This window comes from Urocampus carinirostris, chromosome 8, assembly GCF_059441175.1.
Source record: "Urocampus carinirostris isolate Australia breed hairy pipefish chromosome 8, RoL_Ucar_1.0, whole genome shotgun sequence".
Classification (NCBI taxonomy): domain Eukaryota; kingdom Metazoa; phylum Chordata; class Actinopteri; order Syngnathiformes; family Syngnathidae; genus Urocampus; species Urocampus carinirostris.
In genome coordinates this window covers 37,506,933-37,533,103 of record NC_142356.1, presented here as the reverse complement: position 1 = coordinate 37,533,103, position 26,171 = coordinate 37,506,933, and the positions used below count along the sequence as shown (strand labels likewise).

Below are 26,171 nucleotides of genomic sequence, written 5' to 3'. Positions count from 1 at the left end.
CATCAGTATGTACCTGTATTTTCTCATCTTCATTCATGCAATGTTTGCGTTGCGTCGTCTGCTACAAGCCACGTGAACTCCTCTTTCAACGATGCTTTTAATGTACGTTTACATTTTGTAGCGTCATAAATTTTGTTAGCTTCTTTCGAATCTTTCTTCTGGGGCTGAGGTTTTAGCTTACCTAACCACTTATCCATTTTTCTTGCGTTCTCTATGCGTCTATTTTGGAAAATGATATGCACGACCTTATTACGCTCGGGAAAGTCCAGAAGCACAAAGTTATTCGATGCCGGCTTCTGATTGGCTGCCGAGTATACAATTTGCCTAACGAATCAAAATTCCGAAATTTCCAAACTGAACAAAGATTTCGAAATCGGAATAAAGCAAACCTTTGTTTTGAAAAAAATGAAAAAACAAAAGCGAATTTTTTTTTTTTTTTGAAAAAGGTGTCGGCCAGCCGGGCAGAGACGTTGTGTAAGTTGTACGCCCGACGTAAAAGATGCACGCGCCGGGCGTCTGGGCAGACTTTATTTCAGACACTGTATACAAAAGTAAAAAAAGTATTACTGATAAAAAAGGTTTTGTTTTTGTCCCAGCTTTGTCCCTGTTTCCCTCCCTATATCAGGGGTCTCCAATCTTTTTCAAACTGAAAGCTACTTTTTGTGTCTAATTTGCGCACGCATTTCTAAAATAACAACTCATTGTGTTATAGCTATGTTGTTACCAGGTTAATAGTTGGAATTTGGGTTGAATAGATTCAACCACTAAAAACATTTTTTTTACAGGAAAAGCACATGGACCCAGCACTGGTGAGCTATTTTCATTACAGGTCTCACGGGCACCTTTATTGTCCTTAAGGGGGCACCCTGGACCACCATGGGCACTATACTACAGCAAAAACATTACAAAATGACGACTAAAAAAGGAACAGATGAAGTGCACCTGGACTTACTGTACTTATCAAATGTATTTCCTGAAAGAAAAAAGAAGTACTTGTCACGGAGTGGCGTGGAAGGGGACCGGACCAGAACGGAGGCAGGAGGCATGAAGGGAGAACTCAAATGCGTTGACGATCCATAGGTTTTATTTAATAAAATAAAAGTCGCCCAATACTCCGAGGCAAAACAGAACAATACAGAGTTCCTCCGGCACGAACTCAACAGGACAAGGCATAACAGACTAAAACAGGACAAGGCATAACAGACCGGGATTGTGAAGAATGAGTATTAATGAACCCGCAACCGCAGAGCCCACCATGCAGTCTTAAATACAGATCCACCATTAGTGGAACTGCTTTCAGCTGTTGCCCAGGGGGCGGGGCAGACTGGTCACCAAGGCGACCGTGACAGAGCCCCCCTCTTAAGGGACAGCTCCCGAGGTCCCAAAAAAGAAAAAAATTACAACCTCACGCCCCGGAATGGTTCGACGCTCACGATTGGGGCAACCCCGCTCCCTCCTCCGAACACGCAGGAACGGGGAGAGGCAGGCGCCATCTGCGTCGGGCGGATCGGAATCGGCGCTCGGCAGGGGGGGTCCGGCGGGCAAGCTGGACAGGGGATAACAGACAGGCAAAATCAGGGCAGAATCAGAACAGGTAAACAGGACAGGCCTCTACAGAAGAGTCGCACTCAGGTCAGGCCGATGCAGAAGAGTCGCACTCAGGTCAGGCCGATGCAGAAGAGTCAGACTCAGGGGGGAACAGATTCAGAAGAGTCAGACTCAGGGGGGAACAGATTCAGAAGAGTCAGACTCAGGGGGGAACAGATTCAGAAGAGTCAGACTAAGGGGGGAACAGATTCAGAAGAGTCAGACGCAGGGGGGAACAGATTCAGAAGAGTCAGACTCAGGGGGTTCAGGTGCAGAAGAGTCGGACTCAGGGGGGATCAGATTCAGAAGAGTCAGACTCAGGGGGGATCAGATTCAGAAGAGTCAGACTCAGGGGGGAACAGATTCAGAAGAGTCAGACTCAGGGGGGAACAGATTCAGAACAGACAAGACAGGACAGGAAAGACTGAACAAAATCAGTACAGGGAGAGTCAAGGCAGGCATGGGAGTCGAACAGGCAGGCATGGGAGTCGAACAGGCAGGCATGGGAGTCGAACAGGCAGGCTTGGGAGACGAACAGGCAGGCTTGGGAGTCGGAGTCGGGCTGGCACGCAGGGGAGACGGAATAGCAGGCAATCGGCACGGGAGTCGGGCAGGCAGGCATGAGAGTCGAACAGGCAGGCTTGGGAGTCGGAGTCGGGCTGGCACGCAGGGGAGACGGAATAGCAGGCAATCGGCACGGGAGTCGGGCAGGCAGGCATGAGAGTCGAACAGGCAGGCGTCAATTCCTCCCGTGAGTCGATTCGAGGCACAGCAAGGGCCACGACGGGCGGGGCCGTGGTTCGAACGAGCAGGGAAGGCCAACTCAGTAGGCGCCTGCCGAACTGCGCTCTCCAGCTCTCCCAAGTCGCGCTGGGATCGTTCGCTGAGTTCTATTTGTTGGCGGGTTCATTCTGTCACGGAGTGGCGTGGTGGCGTGGAAGGGGACCGGACCAGAACGGAGGCAGGAGGCATGAAGGGAGAACTCAAATGCGTTGACGATCCATAGGTTTTATTTAATAAAATAAAAGTCGCCCAATACTCCGAGGCAAAACAGAACAATACAGAGTTCCTCCGGCACGAACTCAACAGGACAAGGCATAACAGACTAAAACAGGACAAGGCATAACAGACCGGGATTGTGAAGAATGAGTATTAATGAACCCGCAACCGCAGAGCCCACCATGCAGTCTTAAATACAGATCCACCATTAGTGGAACTGCTTTCAGCTGTTGCCCAGGGGGCGGGGCAGACTGGTCACCAAGGCGACCGTGACAGTACTACAGAAATACTACAAAAATACTTTTGCAGGAATAATACAGAAATACTCCAAAAATAAAAGTAATGTAAGACTACAAAAATACGAGTGCTGAAATACTGCAAAACTACTAAAAAAAACCTAATACAGCTTCAGTAATACTACAAAAATACATATGAAATTAAGTGCTTAAAATAGGGCGCTAATATGCCAATTTGATTAAATCATCTTATTTAAAAACATATACAAAGATAAATAATATTGAAAGAACACGTCAAAAGAAACATTTATGCGCTTGGCGCCATCTAACAGAAGTGATGCCAATTTGCTTTATAGAAAAAAAAAGATTTTCTTTGGGTAGGGGGCAGGGAGACAATCATTTGGCAGGTTTTGATAATTCCCATGATACTTTTTTGTAATCTTACCTTATTGAGTTAATTCCAATAGGGTGCATAGAAAGAAAATTAATGTTTTAGGCATGATTTCTGTCATGATTACCCAAGTGGAGCCACCTGGGGAAATCATCTGACGCGCTGGAATGCGTGCCCTGATTGGTTTATGTTCCCTTTTTAAGCATGCTACGCTGAGCCCCCTGGGTCGGAGGATTACTTCTGTACCCCGTAAGACTCTCCCGATTACCTGTGCCTTCTTGTTTACCTGATTCTGCCTGCCTGCCTGCCTCCGATCCGACCTGCTTCCGTCCCACGCTACGATCTTCTCTTCAGTCCCGGTAAACTCGACCTGCTTCCGTCCACGCTACGATCTTCTCTCCAGTCCTGGTAAACTCGACCTGCTCCCGTCCCACGCTACGATTGGCTACGTCTTCCGAAGTTGTCTTCACGACGTTGCTGCTGACGTTCGACGGTCATTGTGTTTCCCGCTAACCCTTACGCTTCCCCAAATAAAGAATTGTACGAACGCTCTGGGGTCTCCTGCTCTGTTCTGGTAATCCTGACAATTTCCAGTTTGAATCAGTGATTCACTTTTGTTTATTTCTTTAAAATGTAGTGACATTTGAGGCTTACAATGGCTTTTTCTGTTGCCGATAGTTTTCTCTGGAATCATTGAAATAAAACATTGAACAGATTGTTAAGAATATGACAGAGCGTGCATTTTCCTTATGCGTGAGAGGATAAGCAGGACATCGTGGTTTAGCCTTTAAGTATATTTATTCCTCAACAGCAAGCAAACAAGAACATGGCTCCATTCAATACAATATGGCAATCTACAATAGCAAAACAAAATATGGTGCGTCTGTAATGACGTCACACAATAGAAAACGTCTTACTGTAATACCACGTGTAAGAGCACTATTAAATTGACAAATCTTTACAACGCAGAGCACTCGTATGAGTGCAGGAGACCTCTCCGCATCTGCCGCATCCCCTCGACCACAGAATCCCCTGTCACACAACCCTGGTTGGGTAAGCCGGCTCTGGATTAGGAGGGAGATGTTTAGCTGGGTACAAGGAGAAAATGGGCAGTGACTGGCCATCACTACCGGCCCGCCAATTTGAGGGCGTCGGGTTCAGGGTCAAAACGCCCAGAGACAATTGGACACCACCTGATGACATCTTCTCCTGGTTGAAAGCTGCAGTCACTTATTGAGTGACTGTTAAGAGCAGCACTAATTTGTGTGCGTTATAACTTGTGTGTGGCGATTTTGGAATGTCGTAGATATAAGTTTCTTCTAAAGGGCTTCCATTCCATTATAATATTTACTGCAGTGGCAGGGTGGATGACGCAAAGTCATTTTGGTTTTGCCGGTCATTTTTTTTTTTTTTTTTTTTAAAAAGGGAATATTCTCTATTATTTCTGCTTTAAACATCAAAATGTTTTCATTGGGTAAGTTTGAGAAGTAGATTGGTTTTCTTGTTTGCGTCGCGGCTTGAGGATGGAATGTGGGTCTCAAGTCAGACCAGTTCAGAACCAGTTGTCTAGTAAACCTTATTGAACATACAGACGTTGCCCCATTGACAAACGAGATAGGTTCAGGACGATCGTTCTTAAGTTGAATTTATTCATAAGTTGCTTCAGTGCTCCATTTTGTATGTTTAAGGTTTGTAACGGTATGTTTAAGGCATGTATAAGGAGCCTGTATTGTTTTGTACTAAAAAATAAATACTTCATAAAATAATATGCTCTATAAAGATTTAAAAAAGTTGAGTTTAGAATAGAATAGAATATACCTTTATTGTCATTGTTACAAAATGGGTTAACATATTGTGACAACGAAATTGGGCATGACACTCCAGTTTCACACATTAACAGTGAGGTAAAAAAGCCAAGAAGATAAAGGAACAGAGAAGATAAGGTTATAAAACAAGGAGGATAAGGTTATTGTTATAATTTACACAATATTTACACAAGAAATGTCGGCATGTAGGATGTTTAACTTACAATAGGGAGATGTGTTTCAAGAGGTCTTTCTCCATGGTAAAAAGTGGCCAAAAAAAGCTTTTTGACCATCATGTCAACCGCATCAAGCTTTCTTATTTCATTTTCATTTCAAATGCAACAGCTCGCCTCTTCTTTTATACTTTACACCAACCATATTGAATGGATGCACAAGACATTAAACAATAAAAATGACACAGTTCTTAGCACGCTGGAGATACAGTTTAGAATGTTTACACACGATCTAGGAAGAGGAAGCGGATTTCTTCTTCCGGGTGGATGCTGGGTGACATCTCACAGCGCCACACGCCAGTAGCGGCGGAAAGAAGCACTACAGTAATGTCCTGTACTCGGAAATAGGTGCACACAATACAAAATCTAACATACAGCAATGTCCAGTATTTTTCGACATCCCGTAAAAAATGTTCATATGTACCATTTTTCGTAAGTCGAATGGTTGTAAGTAGGTAAGCGTCTGTACAGGAAAAAATGTCAATATATACCAATATTCTGAGATAAATAATGCAACATTTTCTTATAGCTATGTCAAAAATCTTTATTTTTCAACACACACAAAAGGCAAATTTTCTTCACATAAAAATCCCCATTACATGAACATTAAATGAAAGAAGCTTGTATTATTTTCGCAATAGGTGGGCTAAAATCTCTTCAAAAAAAAGAACAACCAATAGCTATTTGCTATCATTCACATTCTTACAAGAAAATAAAGTGCAAGGAAAAGTAACACATGGTGAACAATGCCTTCTCATCCCTGATTGGAACCTCCCCCTATCCACCAACCAACCACCATTGTTGAACGGTGACTTTCCATTCTTTGGCTATGTCTTAAAAAGGGGAGTTGTACTATCTATTACCTTCACTCATCTTTGACCGCAAAGTTAAGATCTTCAAGAAAATGAACATTATATATGTTTAATTTTCAATCAATAAAACTTAACTGAGGACTTTCAAAAGTTTGAACATTCAGCTATCCATCAACATTTCTCAAAACAAATGTCAGTCATGTCACCTTAGTAAATTAAAACCATTGCCAAAACTCACAGTTTTCAAGGGTAAAAAATGGTCTTTCTTCTTAAATCTGCATTCAGGCTCCAAGTCTCTGCACCATACAACACAGTCGGCACAATCACACTCTCATACAGTCCCCTCTTAACATCCATACTCGAACTCTTGTTACTCATCACTGTCCTCAAAGCACCCAAAACCTTGCTTCCTTGATTCACTCTGTGAATCTTTCCACAAATGCTATTTACTAAACTGTAGAATATACAGCTACAGGGGGTGGTTTGGAATTGCGCTTTGACGACGTCTAGGGAACATTTTTAAAACTGCATGTCGTTGTTCGACGAGAAGCGGCTCATTTTTTTCTTTTGCTTCTCGCAGCAACATCTTGCAGGGTGAATCAAATCTGTCGGCGGGCCTGATATGGACCGTGGGCTTGGTGTCTTCTGATTTCAATAATTTAGTCAACTTGTTGTGTTTTGATTTGATCGTAACCTTGTTTCTGAAACGAAGGGAAGGAAAAAAAACGGTAAGATTGGGCCTAAAAAAAATCAAGCCTGACCCAACCCAGGCCTGTTGGCAATTAAAGAGCGCTCTAGCCTGAGCCCAACCACTTGATTTGTTGAATTGAGGTCGAAGAAAGAACAGAAATTTCGTATTTAATTTGTGCCGGTTAGGTGGGCTTCCCTTTACACAGACTTTTTAAGTAAAATATCCACCCGATATTGCTCTTTGTTTCTTTTTATTTGTGTTGTACGATGCAGCGCGGGGGCGCGGGTTATATAGTGCGAGAGGGTGACTGAATCTACGTTTCCTCCACCGCACGACACTAAGAAAAAGAAACAAGGAGCAATGGCGGGTGGATAATTTTAAATGTCAATTCCACTCTGGTCAACCTGGAAGGGGGGATTATCACTTGTAAGGCCCCTTCTCAAGTTTTCTTTTTCCCTCACGCTAAAGTTTTGAGTTTTTCCTTGCCCGCATGTTGTTTTAAAATCAGGTAATGGTGTAATTTTAATCCTGTGCAGTCCCTTGAGACATTTTTGTGATTAAGGGCTGTATAAATGAATGTGACTTGACTTGAAATAAAAGGTCTGCGAGGGGAAGCTCGAAGCCGAATGTAAAGATTGACGTTTTAGGCCCGATTTAAGATCACCAACTACTTTAACAATCTGGTGAGGAAGTGACTGGCAATGATTCCAGCCACACAGATAAGAACCATGCCAAGTAAAATCAAGCCACGGCGTAAAAGCAGCTGTGGCAAAGTCAGAACACGGCTGACTACGATGTTTGAAGTTTCAGGCTCATCTGGGATCGGTTGGTCCACAGTAGCGCTCTCACTTGTTGGCCCAGAGGACAAAACCAGGACCTCATTTGGATCTAGGAAATTGATGATAAAAACTTCATTTATGTGAGCCAGGGTTCTCAAACTCAAATTGAGCTAGGGTCTGAGCGAAGCTGGGGAAAATCGAGTTTTCCACAAGAAAATCTCAGATGAAAACATTCCATTGATTTCAAATTTCCTTTTACAAATTTGCAAAATGAGATCTCAAAATAAAAGATATTAAGAATTAATGTGAATATATACAAATCAATCAGCAATAAATGAATCCATAAACTGTGTATAATAAAGGGACAGTGCGTAATATTTGACCACTACGTGTCAATATATTATGTAGTGTAATCAAAAAAAGTACTCAAAGTGACAGAACCGCAACATTTTCCTTATCTTATTTTTTTGGCCTTTCACAAGGTTTTTGTTTTACAGCAGGGGTGTCGAACTCATTTTAGCTCGGGGCCCACACGGTAGGAAAAAAAACTCCCTGGGCGGAGAAATAGAGAAAGATTGAAAGAGAGAAGGGGAGAAAAAGAGAGAGAGAGAGCAAAAGAAAGCGAGAGAGAATTAGAAATAGAAAGGGAGAGAGAGAGAAAAAGAAAGAGAAAGAAAGAAAGATAGTGAGAGAGACATCAATAGAGAAATAGAGTAAGTGAGAGGGAGAAAGTGAGAGACATCATTTGAGAGGGAGAACAGTAGAGAGAAATCTAGAGAGAAGAGTAAATACAGACATAGAAAGGGAGAAAAAGAGGATGAGAACAAGGGAGAATAAGAGTGACAAAAACCTGAGAATGTTTTCATTAGTAGCATTTCATTTACTATTATATATACCGTCATATTTTTAACGTTTTTGTTTGGTGGGCCGGAATAAAAAGCCCAATGGGCCGCATGTGGCCCGCAGGCCGCTGTTGTCCTACCCCTGCGCTGAATAATACACATTGTCCCTGTAATAGCTTCTGTTGCGATTTGGACGACCATGTCTGAAAACAAAACCTATTTATTTGGGTCATGGATTGGATTAGGTTATTATGTACCGGTAGTTGACACATCATGAAATCATCATTATGAAAAAGCTTGTCTTGCCTGGCTGGTGGACTTTGACTCCAGCTCTCTTTTGAGCCTGAACAGAGATAAACAAAAACAGTATTTTGGAACGGATAGCATTTGAATGACATTTTATTTGGTCGGGACTCTGAAGTACACACTTTTATGGTTGCTTTTTCCCAATCGACAAAGCACAGATACGTGATGAAGAAAAAAGCTTGCAGTACCACGCAGACGGTAAGTCCGATCCAAAGTCCTGGACAGGAGCAAAAAGACCTCACGAGTTAACTTTGTGATGATCGAAGAACATTCAAGTCCTTTGCAGCATTTTCTCTTTACCTACGACGCCCATAGATGTGGCATACAATAATGTCACACCGATGGGAAAGCCAATGATGTAGTGCCCAATCAAGTTGGACACAGCCCCGACCTTTTGTTTCCCAACACCTCGAAAGACACCTCCACACACGCCCTGCAGTCAACGTAGGGAAAATCAAGGGTTATTCATTTTTGGGGCCGCCAAAAAGTCAATTGGATTATGTACTTACCGCAATAGCATCAGCAACATGCATTAAGAAAAAGAGAACCATGACATCCGCAGTCCTCTTCAAAATGTCACTGAAGAAAAGATAAAGAAAAGTAAGAAGGAAGCAAGCATACAATTGTCAATGTCACCAGAATTGTTATTTGGGTTGGGCTAATGAATGCTCAACCAGGAGAAAACAAAGGTCTTGTACTTATAGAGAGAATTTCTTTAAATTACATTTATTTTGTTTAGAATCTAATTCAGTGGTTGCCGAGTCGACCAGCAGATGGTGCTGACGAGTCCCCTTCAGAGTGAGTTCCCAAATTAGCCTCTTTTTGTCTCTAGTATCATGAAGGAAACGATCCTATAAACGTATTGTATCTTACCTTAAATCCTAAAAGGCGCCAAATAACACATACTGTCCCTTTAAAGACAACGTTCATGTAAACATGTGTTAACTTGTATTCCTTTTTAAAAGAACCATATAAAGATTTCCATTGCAAAACAAAATGACATTCATACCGCGGAGCTAAATTCATTTCACTTGTGAATGTACCTCATGAAAAAGAGATATACAATAAAACTTTCTGTTATTTTGGGAGTTCAAATCAGTTTGTTCCAGTATATTCCGATATAAACCAACATACTTAACAGTGTTTAAAATACATGTATTTACAGGGTTGGGTAGGGTTACTTCAACTGGATTACTTTCAATTACTTTTGGATTACTCCAATACCAAATATGCTAATAAAAGACAAGAAACTAAATATGAATACAATTACTACATTTTGTGGAGGCTTGGAATACATGGAAAGGCAAAAATGATGTTGGCAAACTGTTTGGATTTATTTTCATTTTGTTTTTGTTGCATTTTATGTTAGTTTTGCCGGAGAAAGCTTACCACGTGTTGAGAGTCATAATTTAATTCATATTCAGTTTTTTTTGTCTTTTATTAGCATATTTGGTATTGGAGTAATCCAGTTAAAGTAAACCTACCCAACCCTGTTTATTTATATTCAAATGTTTATTTCAGATTTTTTTTTAATATCATTATTAATTGGAAATTGAGTAACGGGACCCAGGTGGATGGGCTATCTCCAGCTGGTGTTACACATTTGTTTTATATATTTCCTATTTTATGTTGTTGTTGTTTTACCTCGTCTGCAAAATAGATCATAAATGTCATTCTCACACGACAACATTTAATTGTTGGCATGAAGGTTCATTTATTGAGCAAATCTCACTAAATCACGTGAGGTCTCTTGAGACTTGGCCTAAGCACCCTTCTCTGACCTGTGAGAATTTGCTATCTAGTGGTGATATACCGGTACTTCTCTTACCCTTTCTGCTATACAAAACTCAATTCCCTAAAAAATAATAATAAACTACCCCCAACAGTCAAATACGGATTACACAACATGAATCCCAAAATATAACATTTCAACTAGTCAGCAACCGTTGTTGTGTCACAAATGCACGTTGTTACCTGTACTCTGTATACATCATTGAGGGGAAACAAGGAATTAGTTGTCGGTATTTGTTTCCAGAGACAGGATTTGATCAGTTATTGGTAACCAGTGATGGTCCATCAGGGCCTGCAAGGCCCTCTCTATTGGCCTAACAAATATCTAAACGATGTAATGTCAATTAGATGTTGTCAGTGAATACTGTCTGTCTCCTTCCTTTCATTACTTCTCCCCTGGTTAAGCTGCTTCAATATTTGTGATTTGATATTGAACCAGTTGTATTTCAGCCATTACTTGTTGCTAGGGTCGGATATCTACCCGGTGCGATTCACAATTATTTCTGCAGGGCCTGAGGCATACACTAAGTGTTGATAATGCCGTAGGGTTAGACAATCAGATTTTGTGTTGGCGACACCATGGCCTTCTAGAAGGCATCACAAAACTCTAGCAGTTTCACACACGGGCTAAGGGGCGTAACAGAGGTGAAGATAAATATTCCTGCGTCCACTGTTTGTATTGAGCTGACTTTTTCAGCCCTTAATGGAATGAAATCATATGCCAGAAATACGACAGGACAGGCTGGACTTTCAGCGATGGAAAATAACTTCTTGATGGAACTGAAAGGACGGATAATCTGTGCGGCAGAGTAATTGAAATCTCCAAGAGGACGGAAAGGAGGATTGATTTTGTGCAGAGATGTATAGGAATATCGGTGAATAAAATATTCCTAAATAATCGTGCAATTTTATGAGGTTATTATTTTAAGTTTTATTTTATGTGTCACGTATTTTGTGTGCTGTAAATGTTTTATAGACATGAAATAATAGTGAGGTTGGTTGTATTCAGACGTAGCACTCCAGAAGGCCTTGGTGTGGAATTCACAGTCTCCCACTTTTGGAATTGGTAGGAAAAAAACAGTTTTTGTGCATCCCCCTTACAAATCCTACCAAAATACTGACTTCTCCTCATTTTTCCCGCAAGACTTTTTGCAACATCGTTACTCACGGGTCCTGGGTGAAAATATAGCCAACTGTGTCCCTGGCAAGTGTGAGGCTAGCTCCAACACAACAGGCAACCACGACTGTAAGGAATAAAAGAGAAAACAATAACCGCATGTAACGAGTTTAATGGAATGTGCGCCCTCAAGCTGGATCCGTCTCTTGGCAAGCTCTTTACAATTATCACATTTTTGTGGTTGCTCACAGCTCTTTACCACTGAACATGTCACTGTTATCCACTATACAATATCGAAGTCGACTCATTATCGGGTGGGCCGTTTTTTGGCACTGATGTTTCGGAATTTGACAGATATTGGTACCGGCGTTCTTATATATCAGACAAGCTGATTCTCTCCCTGGCGCCTACTCCTCCCCTTCCCTCTCCCTACGTCCTTTGAACCCACCAGGCGCCTTTAATGCGGAAACAATAATAGAGCGGCAGCTCAGCAAACATGTCCCGAAATGCAAAGCTTGTTTGAGATTAAGAATAAAAAGTGTAGTTAGCTGGTTTCAGAGATGGGGACTGATTTATTAGCTCACATCATAATATTAGTTCGGCAATCAAGCGTGTGTCTTTGCGAATGAGTAAGAGAATAAAATTAACTCTAGTGGAAGGCTAGGTAATTAGCTAGTACCATAACATTTGGATGTCAATCTGGATCTAAAACACGAGTGCCCACACATTTTTGCCAGCTTTGTTGAAATTTCGAAGCACTTTTTTTAAAGTTAATATAAGTCACGTCTTTATTTTTTGTATTAAAAACATAATCAGGGAGCTGTTTCATTTTCTCGGGAGGGACAAAATCATGACCAACTTATGCACCGAGGTGCTTAACTTGTTTGAGTGTTTGGGCATTTGCGTTGGCCATGGTCCAAGAATTTTTGTGTGTATTTTTTGCTAGTTTTTCCCTTTTTTAATTTTTGAAATATTCTTTATTTTCGTTTGTATTTGTCTTGCTGTCAGTCACCCCTCTCGAGGGATATGACCAGGGTAGATAGATAGATGTATATGAGTTGCTGCTAGGCTTAATTTGGTTTCCTACACTGTTAGTTTTTGGTTTTAGGGATTTTGTTTTAGTTGTGTTTAAAATTTTATTTATTTTCTGCAAATGGTTTCCGACAGCTTGTCATGATTACTCATTGCACTCACCTGTGCCTGATCGTTTGGCCCCAGCTGCTGCTACTTGCCTGATTGATTCCCCTTCTATTTAAACTCAGCACCCCTGTAATTCCGTGTCAGTCCGTCAGAGTCAATCTTTGTTTCTTTTTGCATTATCAAAAATTTCTCTCGTCAATTTTGAAGATTTTACAACAAACGAATATTAGCTCCAAATATCGCTTTCTGGCCTCCCCTTAAGACTACTATTCAATATCGGCCCTGAAAAACCCAGATTGGTCGATCCCTAGTACAATCTCTTACTTGTGAAGATGATGGACACTTTGGTAGACAGCTTAGCCTGCTCAGTGTTTCCTGCACCAAGTGCATTCCCGACACGAATACTAGCTCCAGCAGCCATGCCCATGGGAACCTGGAAAAGGGAAATACTGAGTGATTCAGAATTCAAATAGTAAATAAAAATAAGATACACTAACAAACAAAATGATATGAACAAAATGAAATGTCAGTTTATTATGAGGGTCTAAACGAATGTGTGGGCTTGGTGCAGAAGAAGAGGGTGGATGTAAGAACGAGTCACGGAGCTCGCATACTTTTCAAACATTTTCTTCATATTCGATAAGCTTTGGGGGTTTTTTCATTTCAAATCTTTTAGTCAAATTGATTCCTAGCACCGCTTTCGATACTTAGTTTTGTACAATTACGGTAACTTTATTTTTATTAGAATTTTTACAGTCAAATTTTAGTAACATTTCTGTATTTTTGTTGTATTTCTCTTGTAAAAATATTTTTGTAGTATTTCCGTTGTAATATTTATGTTGCAGTATTTTTGTATTAAGTATTACTGTAGTGTTTTTTTTATAGAATTTCTGTAGAAGTATTTTTGAACTATTCCCATACAAGTGTCTTTGCAGTATTTCTTTAGTATTTTTAACATAACTTTAGTTGTATTTTCTTAGTATTTCTGTTGTGATATTTTGTAGAAGTATTTTTTTTTATAGTATTACTCTGGTGTTTTTTGTAGTATTTCTCAAGAAGTATTTTCTAAGTACTTCTGTACTTTACAGTCTTCCTTTAGTATTTTCAAATTTTACTTTATTCTCATTTTTTATGGTATTTTTGTTGGAATATTTTTCTAGCAGTATTCTTGTATAGTGTCTCCAGCCATAGTAGAATCTTTGCAGTGATTTGGTAGTATTTTTGTTGTATTTCTGTCATAGTGTTTTTGTTGCAGACACACAAAGGTACATTGGGTACAAATTTGGCACCAAAAAACATGTTTTTTATTTTTTAGTAGAACTGTATTTACTACTACAGCCACAGAATATGGTGCCCCTACGATCCAACCAACCAACCATATCGTCAATACATTTTGACCATAAAGGGTTGGATAAAATAGTCTGACATACCAAAAAAAAGGGTCTTAGTTTGTGCATCCCAAAGCTCTGAACCTAAAACTGGCCCTTTGATAAGCACTAACTGTACACCTAAAATTAAAGTTATTGTAACTTTAAGTCTACGTACAAACAAACAGAAAAAAAATACAGCACAATTCTTTCGTATGATAATATATTCATCTCTCATCTCTCATTAGCCGTACCACTTATCCTCATTAGGGCCGCGGGGGGTGGGGGTGGGGGCGGGGGTGTCTGGAGCCCATTCCAGCCATCTCCGGGGAGTGGGCAGGGGACACCCTGAACTGTTTGCCAGCCTAGGCAGGGCACACAGGGACAGACAACTCATTCGCTCATTCACACCTAGGGACAATTTGAAATGCATGTTTTTGGAACGTGGGAGGAAACCGGAGTGCCCGGAGGAAACCCACGCAAGCACGGAGAGAACATACAAACTCCGCACAGGAAGTCTGGAGCTAGATTTGAACCCACGACAGGTTCCCATGACATGAACTGTGCCGCACAAGCGTTAATTACTGCGCCGCCATGCTGCCCTGATAATATATGATAATATATTGTCAGACTGTGTGTCATGTTTTGATAAATGTATCCAACAATACCTTCAATAAACATTTCATTTCATATTCACAAAAAATACAATAATAGCAATAAAACAAGGCAAATTGTGTTTTTCTTTCTGGTGGTGACCGACCACTGTAATATAGTATTTAATAAATCAATAGATAAAGGTATCCATTTTGCGGGTTTTGACTATCGCGAGACATTTTTGGAAAGCCACCCCCACAAAATAAGTGGGAATACTGTAAATCAATAGGATTTGAGTTACCATGAAAGACACAACGGTCAGCTGATATATGACAGATTGGGCTCCCAGTTCAACTTCATTAATGGTGCCAGCGAGGCATCCTCCCACTTCAAAAGCCCACCACTCAAGACAAAACATGACCATTGTCGGCAAGGCCAGCTTGATAAAAGGGCCCCATTCTTTAAGACAGTCCCTTGACCAGCCTGTGGATAAAAACATGATTAAGCACAGTTTCACATGTATACTAATTGATCAAAATTCAGTTTTGCGCGATATTAAAGCAGTTCAATCAATTGAATAAAAAGAAACGAGAACTGCGTACAGTGGTTCCTCTTATACGAGCAACTCTAACGTGAGGATTTTTGTATACGAGTTTTATTTGGACCAAAAAGACAGTTCACGAGCTGTCCCAGAGGCTACCACCAGAGAGGCTTAAGAGTGCTCATTGCTTGTGACTGGTTACCGCCAGCGTCAGCTCATCTATTTTGTACATGCAAAATACCACAAGCAGAAAAAATAAAAAATGTGCTTTATTTGTGGGGGGTTTGTACAACATTTAGAGTTACAGTGACTTTAATTTAAGTGTACAGTGAGTGCTTATGTATGAATAGTCTCTCGATCTCAGACCTGTCAACATCCGCCAATTGCCCCCTTTTATAGTGATTGCAAATCTTCCTTATCAAGCGATAATAAACGTTACTAACACAACGCGGTACCTTTTCCCTCAGAGCAAAACAGATTATCTAGATACCGCAACATTATTAGCAATCTTCGAAGACGTCGTCTGCCACCAATGACCGAGGCTGTTCGGATTACAGACAATATTCCAGTATAGAAGTTGTTATATGTCATACACAATTTGAAATGATCAATAAAACAAGAGAATACAGGAAAAATGTATAAATTGACTTGCATGCAATCTCAGTCACTCTTCCTCTACACCACATGCAAACCTCTTTTAAGGTGACTGCTAAGTGCTCGTAATAAACTCAGATATTATTTCGTTACTATCATCTTATTTAACTTATTACTGTATTTTTTGTTTAATTACTATTCAAATATGATTTACTTATGAGGAAGATGAGTTTCATTGCTTTTAGTGTTGACTAAGATGCTTTTGGAAGGTCGGGAATGGGCCAATTAGTTTTGAAATATTTCATATAAGAAAAATTTGCTCACAACAGGAGCAATTTGAGCTACAAGCATGATCCTGTGATGAATTAAGCTCATATGATGAGGTACCACTGTATTTGTGTTTCCAAAATCTAATCTAATAAAAGAAGGGCCACTGACCTTCCCATGTGGCCTTGTGTAAACCCCTCCAGTAGACGTAGCCCAGTAAGACGAAGAAAAAAACATACTGGGAGATGGCGTTCGCCAAGGCAGACCCGCTTGAACAAATCAAAACAAAAATGATTAAACACAGTCACAACAACAACAAACATCCCAAAAAACAAACAACAACTTTCTGGTTATAATCGATAGATTTATACCGTAGAGTGCTACGCAATACTTTAAATCTTCTGCAGTTTACTACGCCATTTTCACGAAATTTTCAAAAAGGCTTTTTCTATAAAAACTACGAAAAAAATCCAAGCAATGTCTAATTTGTTGATTGTTCCTTGTTTTTTTATGGTGCTTTAGTGTCATCTTCTAAACCAGGGGTCAGCAACCTTTTCGGTGAGGATTGCCACTTCCTTCCTTGGAAATCAGTGTGCCATACCAAGATCAATGACTCGCACTACATTTTTTAATATCCAACAGATCTGTCATTTCATCTCATCTCATTAGCTACACCGCTTATCCTCAGTAGGGTCGCGGGGGTGCTGGAGCCCATCCCAGCAATCATCGGGCAGGGGACACCCTGAACTAGTTGCCAGCCAATCACAGGGCACACGGGAACAGACAACTCACTCGCTCATTCACACCTAGGGACAATTTGGACCGGCCAATTCATCTAAAATGCATGTTTTTGGAATGTGGGAGGAAAACGGGGTGCCCGGAGGAAAACCACGCAAGCACGAAGAGAACATACAAACTCCGCACAGGAAGTCTGGGGTTGGATTTGAACCCACGTAGGAGGTTCCCAATACATGAACTGTGCCGCACATGCGCTAACCACTGCGCAGCCGTGCTTCCCTGTCATTTCACACCAGTCCAAATGTACAACATGGATATACATTTAGATGGTATAACTCAGTGTTTTTCAACCCTTTTTGACAAAGGTACACCTTTATTTATAAAAAAGTTCACACTGTCTGTCGAAAATGTTTGAAAATGAAGTTATGTCAAATATTTCACTGTACTACCTCATAAGCAGATAATTAGTATTTAAAAAGAACAAAATAATACTTAAAATAAAAAGAATTATGTGCTTTAGGTTTTTTATACGGTGCAATCTTAGACCGCTTTTTCAAACAAATTAAGTTATTAAATGAACTGTGCTACCTCAAGAGCAGATAATTAGTACAAAAAAGTGCATAAAAATCTACTGCCACCAACTGGTATGGATGACTATTACAGTTCCTCGTTTGAAGATTGCAAAAATACTGAATAACGGCATGATTTTTAAAATTGGGCAAATTCCAGCGGCACACTGGTTGAAAAACACAGGTATAACTGACCAATTTATCTTCCGCTATTCTTGTTCATCAATTAACTAAAAAATGAATGTGAGCAACAGGTGGAAAGGGCTGTAGCTATCCATGACTTCAACTTTTTGCCACAAGAATGAATCAGAATCAACCATTCTTCATTAACAATGAACTACAATCAAAAAACAAGTGCTATGGACGGCTACCATACCATTCATCAATTATAACTTGTTGCATAAAATATCGAAAATTGAAATAAAAGCAGCAACAACAACACTTTTAACCTAAAACTGGCGCTCTTAAAGGCTACTTTGAAAATTTAGATAAAAAATATACACATTCCGAGATATGAATTTCAATGTAGCTGCTCTGTATATAAATTGTCTTGACTTCAGGAATTCTCCTAAAAGTGACAACTTGTTTACTCAAATTCCGTTTTTTTTTTAATCCGTGCAATGTCATCGTGTCTGACTAAATTAAGGACAGTTGAGCTATGGCCAAAACACAAACACTCTTTCTTTAAAAATATGCACACATACATTAAATAATTGCACCTACAGATTCAACAAGAAGGTAACACAGGTTATTCATTTTGTTTTATCATTTTGCTGTATTTTGGGATAGTATTTCATTTTTTTCACCTGTGTTTGAAATATTACTAAACTTTCATCTTTCCTAGGTTACAATTACACCCTCCCCCGATCTTAAAGACCATGAGCAGAACATTTGTAAACAAAAAGAAAAAAACTACTAACATTGGTACCCATTGCCTTCCTGCTTGGCGCTCCGAATTACAGGAATTGGGGGGTTTGTTCACCTAATACTGGTAAAAATGAGGATAAATCTATGACCCAAAAAAATAGTGGTCTGTCTGCGCAGAAGAGGACACGTGACGCCACACACAATGCGCTCATGTTTGTGGAAGTACATATGGATGTTAACAGCGGAGCATTGTATCCCCAAATATTACTTCAATCTAAACCTTCCCTTCCCCCATTTAAAAAAAAAAAAAAAAAAACGTGGATTTTTTGTTTTAGGGGAGAAAAGCTGTTGGTATGCGACACACTGAATAAGGTCACTAGCAAAACACTGTGCGGAGAGGACATACAGTACGCCGCTCCGGGAAACAAGAATGCTTTTTGCACGCCTACGTGATACTGGTTAGCTAAAAATCTTGATGATGATGTATAAATCTGTTACAAATAAATGTTTACCCGAAGATATTGTGTACAATGTTTCAAATGTGTCGATTTTTAAAAGTGTCCATGTTGTCAAGGGGAAGAGACCAAGATAAACCCAGTCTTTTTCCCATTTTTGTTTTGTTTTTTTATTTTCCGATTGTTTCATTACTTTGTAGCGTCTTCACTTGATCATTACTTTAATATTGAGAAAAGGAGGATGACAAATTATCAGGTTATCCTTGGCAGAGGTAGAATCCACCTTCGAGCAAGGTAAATTTTATACAACAAGGGAAAGTAAAAATAAAAAAAACTGGAAAAATGAACACTTTAGCTTCATATAATTGTTAATTTGAACTTTTCATTATTCACACTAACCACTAGAACCAATTGGTATACATATGGGTTGTTGATAGCCATATAGCCATTAGACAGATAAAGAGTCCATTTATTTCTTGATGTTAACAAGCCGACAGCAAGGAATAAAATCTGCAACCTAACATGATTTATTGAATCCAAGCAAACACATTCAATGTTTGTCTTTACAGTCTTGGCAATAGAAGATATTGGTTCAACCCTCCTCTCCCTAAAAAAGTTCTGTTAAAAGGGCTTTGGAAAACTTACACAACTCCCAAATGCAGAACATAGAGTAAGAGATAATTGGTCACGGCATTTGCGATGTTTCCAACTGCACCGGTGATCACTTGAGGCCAAATAATTCCCTGCAAAAATACATGCACATGTTATTATTCTCACTATTTATGGTTTAAAAAATATTTATCAATTGATGCGATTGCGACAGAGCACCTGGTTGTGCAGATATCTTCCTAGCAGCAGGTACATGAATGCTCCCTAAAGTAGGAAACAGAAATCTGAGGTGTAGTTGCTGTACCGAAAATAATAATGGACACTATGTGAACTCACCGGAAGAGCAGGCATGAAGATCTTCACATATACCTGTGCCAGACTATGTAAAATACAAACATACCTGTCAACTAATACAGCTATGTCATACACTAGAGGTCAAAATTAGACAATTCTTTTTTTTTTTAAATCTAAAAGAAATGCCATCTTTACTTCTCAACAGTTAAAGGACATTTCGTTGTATCTATACCACACTAAATTCCTTGATTATCTACCAACCCTTATTTAACTGGCAGTCTTACTGCCAGTCTCACTGTCTTTGAAAGATGATGGGCCATTCATTCTAAATCGACAAGAAGCCTGCGACAGCAGGTTTTCAAGATGAAAACAAAAGGGATGACCCTATCACTCATAGCAAGACAAGTTGATCGTTCCAAATCTGTAATTTTAATGATATTGAATCTCAAACTACCCCAACTATGCTGCTCTTCCCTGGAAGACAAATGCAAAAGAGGACAGGTCACTGTGGAGGATGCCAATGGGTAATCCTTTACACACTGCAGCTGGAATTACTCGTCAGCTCAGTAAAGAACATGGTAAAGATCTATATCACCATAAAATGTCTTGCCGTTTAAGAGCATTTGGATGGAAGTCCCACACTGCTGGGACCAAAACTCTCATTTGCAAAAACATCAAAAAGCAAGGCTGAGCTATGCTTAGGAGCATGTTGTGTGTACAAAGGAGAAGTGGTCCAGGGTTCACTTCAGTGATGAAAGCAAATTTAAATTATCTGGATCTGATGGGAAGCATTATGTTCGGCGACACATCGGAGAAAGACTAAACCCAAAGTGTGTAAAATAAAAGGCGAAGGAGGAAGTGTCATGGTTTGGCGCATGTTTTCCTCCACTTGGAGTGTGGCCTCTTTTACTGCTACATTGGCCGAGAGTACAAATGTGTGTCAGAACCTTCTTCAACAACACATGGTTTCTTACTTGCGTTAATCGCCCAATCAGCCTGCAGTAATCATGCAGGAAAATGCCCTTTGTCACAAAGCAAAACAGGTAAAGAATTTCCTTCAGGGTGAAAACATTGCATTAATGCAATGACCTGCTCAGAGTCCTGATCTCAACCCAATAGAGAACCTCAGGAAAATCCTTGATGACAAAGTTATGGTCAAGAAACCTACTAAAATCACAAAAGTGTGGAGGAGGCTGGAAGAAGAATTGGACCAAAATCAGACCAGAGCAGTATGAGAGACTAGTGCTATCCGTTGCCCGCAGATGTGCTTTAGTCATTTACAGCAGAGGCCAGTACACTTCTTACTAATTGTTGACTGTTCTAACTTTCAGGTTTGTTTCCCGTGCCAAAGTCATTGATGTTCTCTTATTTTGATCAGACTGTTTTCTGAATTTTTTTTTCCCTTTGATGTGAAATGCCTCTAGTCATTTTGTGAAAAAAAGTCTTAAAGTGCCATTACATAAATACAATAAAATGTAATTTAACTGTGGAGCAGTGAAGATGGTATTTTTTCAAAATTATTCAATGTTTTATAAGTTGTCCTATCGTTTTGATCTCCAGTGTATTTCACAAGCTTTTTTACTGTCAAAACCAGAGTCATTAGATGCCATCAATCACAAAATGCATTGAATGAATCACAATAAGTAATAAATTATCAAATAAACACAGTGCTCAAACAATTTTGACAAAGTCTAATTTGAGTCGGGGAGCCTCCTTACATGATTTCTTGGGCAAATCATTTGTTTGAAGACGAGTAATGAGTAATAGGAAGTGACTTTCTGGACTTGGATTTGCGACTTTTCCGAACATAACTGTCAACTTATACCATACCTGTCAACCTGTACGGTTTTGCCGAACAAAGTACGTTTATTATGCATTTTAAGACGTGTACGACGTACGAGAAAATATGTACGGAAAAACACTATCACGAAATGGTAAATCAATGAAGTCAAACGAGTTCGCCGCGGAAGCCTCTATCTCTGTATCGTTTTTGATGCTGTTTGATGTCGTGAAAGGAAGTCCGTCTATTTTTAGAGAAATGGCTCTTTTGGCTCAACTCATTAAAGAGAGCCGGCTCTCAAACGGCTTACTTGCTTTGATGCATTATATTACGAATTATTACTTTGCATAAAGAAGTTAAGAAAAACAGGAAGTATAAAATGAGAAAATGAAAAAAGACAGGTTTTTGGTTGTCCCTTTAATCAGTATACTACAAACAATAACTCAATGCAGAAAAGGAATTCATTATTTGAATAAGAAAATGTATTATTCTACTTACTTATATTTGGATGTATTTTTTCCTGCTACAGTTGAACGTCGAAGCTACTTAATTTTTGAACTTTTTTTTATAATAAACCTCATTCATGTCGAGCAACTCAGGATCTCACAACAAAATGTTAATCAATACATATGATATAACGAAACACATGTACAATATAACATGTTAAACTACATAAATAAAAACATTTGAAAAAAATGGTGTAAGATTATTTTGTATTTTGTAAGGGAAAATATGACAGTTAGTAAGGGCATGGAGCCCTGGAGCTTGACAGGTAGTTATACATTTTCCTTGTATTTTATACGTTTTTTTGATCCTTTCAAATTGTGTATGCTTTACAATTTTTGCAGGATTCATTTTTTTATAGAAATCATTTTTATTTTAAAGTTGTATTTTCTATTATACTAATCTAGTCTTCCCCTTTTTGCTTTATTCCGGATCATTTTGGTCACCGGATGACAACAATTGCTAAAATTGTTGCGGTATATCGGCAAATCTTATGATCAATCAAGCATTTATTTGGTAAACAAAATAAACTTGCTGACACAAATTATCTTTCTTTTCATTCTACATAGTCTGTCTTGCTATGAGTAAATAGATGCTGTGTTGTGTTTGTAAGTTCACTTAATAAGGAGAGTAAATGGCTGAGGTTGACAGCTATGCGATTACATCCATGTACGCTAAAGAGGATTTGTATAGTAAATAGTGATTTACCTGGCAACCTCCGGATTGAGTTTGATGGCCAGTAGAAAGGGTTCAGTATTGATGAAGACAGCCCAGCAAGGAAAACAAGCCAACAGGAGGATTAGGATACACCTCTGAAGGATTACACCAATTTGCTTTAGGTTTCCGCTTCCAAATGTCTGCACAGAGTGAGAGACAAAAAAGCAGTGTCAGTGACAATGCAGTCACTTAAGAACCCATTCAAAAGGTTTTGTTTTAGAAAACATACACTGTATACACTCCCATCAAAAAGCATGGGGTCATTAGAAATGTCCTTTTTAAGGAGATGCACTGTTTTATTTTTCAATGAAAGTATCAGGAAACTCATCAGATATGTACCCTGTACATTGTTGACATGGCAATTTTAGCGCAAAATTTACATACGTGTCTCGAAGCCTATTTTTAGCACTTCAGTATTCTAATAGTACTTTGTATATTTTTGCTGATTGGGCTGAAACTTGAAAGACTAATGCATGAATAGAAAACACTTGTGTTAGCACAGCTAAATCAGTCAATCTGGTTCGAAAAGCTGTAAAAATGACCTTCTTTCTAGCTAGTCAAGTACCTGGAGCATCAAATTGCTGCTCTAAATAAACTTTTGGAATGGGCAGGAAAAAAAACTTTGCCGTGAAACGAAACGGTCTACTCTCGTTCAAAGAAATGAAGGCTATTCCATGCCAGAAATAGCCAAGAATCTGAACATCTCAATGGTGTGTACTACTCCCTTCAGAGAACTGCACAAACAGGCTTTAACCAGAGTAGAAAGAGAAGCTGGGGGCACAACCAAGAAAGGGGGCAAGTGCATTAAAGTCAGTAGTTTGACAAATAGACACCTTACAGGTCCACAACTAGCATTTTTTAAAGAACACCTGTAAAACACCAGTGTCAGAATGGCCTACAAATGGAAAAGCTTAATATGGACTAAAGAACACAGAAGTTGGACAACTTAATTGATGAATAATAGTGTAAACTTTTAATGGAAACCACTAAACTGTTTGCGTGACCCGAAACTTTTGAACGGTAGTGTATGTATACATAAAGTGCAACCTTTATTCGGAACACTACCTGAGATATGAGGGTATCACAAGTCATTGACAAGCCAGTCCCAATGGCAATACCAGTCACGTTAACCACCTGCAATTAAGAAAAACTGTGAGTAGAAAAACAGTGAAATGAGAACTATTCTGTCATGATGTGACTATATTTTATAATTGTCTTGACAATGGAAAAGCTAATTTAGTGTCCTCATTGGTAGCTTTATGTCAAGTTGAGTCACATTTATTAGTATAGCTCTGATTCACAAAAAGTCTTAAAGGGCTGCACAAACCACCACGAAAACATCCTCTGATCTGAAAAGCGACATGATGGAAAGGAAAAATAAATAACAAAAACTCAGCCTGAGGAAAATAAAGAAACTTTGAGAGAGGGCTGCACTTGAGGTAGCCCAACCCTTTTTCAGGATTGCCTTCCAGGTTGCAATGGATGTCGCAAGGGCATCAACAAACAATACAGTGTCATAAAAAAAAGACAAATGTTACACTTGTCTAATGTAAGTTCTTCTCTATGCATTTTTTATATTCATTTCTATTTCTTATAGCTAACAGAGAGACGAATGTTGTTAATGTGTGCGATTGTGTTCACAGACCAAACAAATGTCCTTACTGCAATTGCCAGTGATACAGCAGCAAATTCAGATTTGCCAAGATGGCCACAAAACACCATGCTAATGACACCAATCATATAGATCATCATCTGGGAAAGGACCTGGAGTTGGGTAATTAAAAACAAAGTGCAATTAGGGAAAACACAGCACTAAAGTATGACTAACAAGATGAAAAAACAAAAGTAACATACGAGCAAGTTAGGTAACTGGCCTCTTTAAAATACATTATTTGGTCACCAAGCAACTCCAAAGATGTAACAAGGAGAATAAAAATAGACTGATTAAATCCTTATATACAGGCTATTCAAAAAGTCTGGGACATTTGAAGTCTCCATATCTCCTTATCTAGAAATTATAGTACAACAAAAGTTGTTTAATTTTAAAGCTAGTTTACATGAAGTTTTTTTATTTTTGAGATTTACAAAAAAATATTTTTAGATGCATTAATGACATTCACAAGAAACTGAAGAGGTGTTTTTTGATCTTAAATGTTTAGAAACTGAATCATGGATTGTTGTTAAACGTACATTTTGCAGAAAATTTGAAAATAAGTCACCAGAGAAAAAGTTCATAGTGGGATGGTATGGTGAATTCCTAATGGATGGGTGCTTATGCCCAGCTAAAAGAAGGGCACACCCCTCAACTTTAGAAAATGCGGGAGAGTTCAAACTGCTTTCCAGCGGTGCACCAATGTATTGAGTAGAAGAGCCAATTGGGAACTTCATCGTCCTACAACATCAAATTTATTTGTGAAGAGCTTTTAGGCAATAAATTGCCACTCAGAGTGCTGTAGAAAAATATTCAGTGAAAAATAAGACAATTAAATCCCCTCCTTTATACCGCCCCCTACAAAATGAAACACCTAATACATAGACACACACAATGGTTTTAATACAATAAAAACAACATAAATAGTAATAGACATAAAATATGATAAATGGCAAGGCACAGGCTAACCATGTGAGGAAGGGTTTCCATTATGAAAAGAAAATACAAATTTCTCCATCTAGGATTTTTTTTAATATAAAAATGAGCAGTGGTAGTTTAGACTTTCTTTACAAGTATTCAAATCAAGGTTGTTTTTTTTTTACTGAATGAAAGTTTTTTTATGCCACTAAATAGGCCCCAAATATTACACAATGTCCCTTTAAGTGAAATAAATAAATACATAAACATAATCAGCTAGACACTGTGGGTGCTCAGCACCCCCAAAAATCTGACTAGATCGCCCCTGAACCAGATTATTATGACACATGCAATATAAATCACGTCTCATTCTCACACAAGAATACCAGAAGCAAACATATCACATTTATCCATTGTCATGCATTATTCATTTTACCACAGGTCCTGCGAGCTTTAACATCTGAATCAGTTCAGCGCAGAAGCCCCTTGGGATGATTTGTCTCACGCCTCCTGACCACAGGCCCGGAGGAGAGTCGTGGTTCGTCTCATCTTGCCTCACAAATTGGATAGGTTCAGGTGGGTTTTCAGTCAGGTCCATTGTGGCTCAGAGTAGAATACTTGTCTAAGATAATCTTCTGTGCAATCCTTTTCGCTTGTGAATGAAGTGAGCAGGAAGACAAGGGAGAGGGATTTCACTTGCAGGGTGGCACACTCCCTCCCACCTTTGCTTAGATAAAAACTAACAGGAAGCAGTCAGGCCTTCTCTGATGAGAACCAAACAACAACAGAAACATGCACTTATATTTGCAACATCTTTTCTTTTCTTTTCATGTATTCCCAGAAACTGATTGCATTCCTTTCATGATCATTGAATAAATGGGCCTCCTCCCAATTGAGTTACTTTATAATTATAAAAGCAGCCTAAAAATTGTCCATTTTTTAAATAACTTAATATTTAAGTCTTTTTAAAAAGTTTT

At 39.1% G+C, this 26,171-nt stretch overlaps 1 protein-coding gene across 1 annotated transcript; it reads right to left on the bottom strand.

Moving 5' to 3' along the window:
* Nucleotides 1–6,331: 6,331 nt before the first annotated feature.
* On the bottom strand, nucleotides 6,332–25,951 carry LOC148361801 (multidrug and toxin extrusion protein 1-like). The gene is made up of 16 exons (XM_088342588.1): nucleotides 25,631–25,951; nucleotides 24,288–24,389; nucleotides 23,691–23,759; nucleotides 22,617–22,765; nucleotides 19,667–19,709; nucleotides 19,550–19,594; nucleotides 19,367–19,464; nucleotides 16,264–16,361; nucleotides 14,992–15,173; nucleotides 13,054–13,162; nucleotides 11,641–11,716; nucleotides 9,191–9,260; nucleotides 8,982–9,114; nucleotides 8,804–8,898; nucleotides 8,682–8,718; nucleotides 6,332–7,642 (listed from the first exon to the last, which is right to left on the bottom strand). The coding sequence occupies exons 1-16, from the start codon at nucleotides 25,790–25,792 to the stop codon at nucleotides 7,422–7,424; spliced, it is 1,689 nt and encodes a 562-aa protein (XP_088198714.1). The 5' UTR covers nucleotides 25,793–25,951; the 3' UTR covers nucleotides 6,332–7,421.
* Between the last annotated feature and the right edge of the window lie 220 nt (nucleotides 25,952–26,171).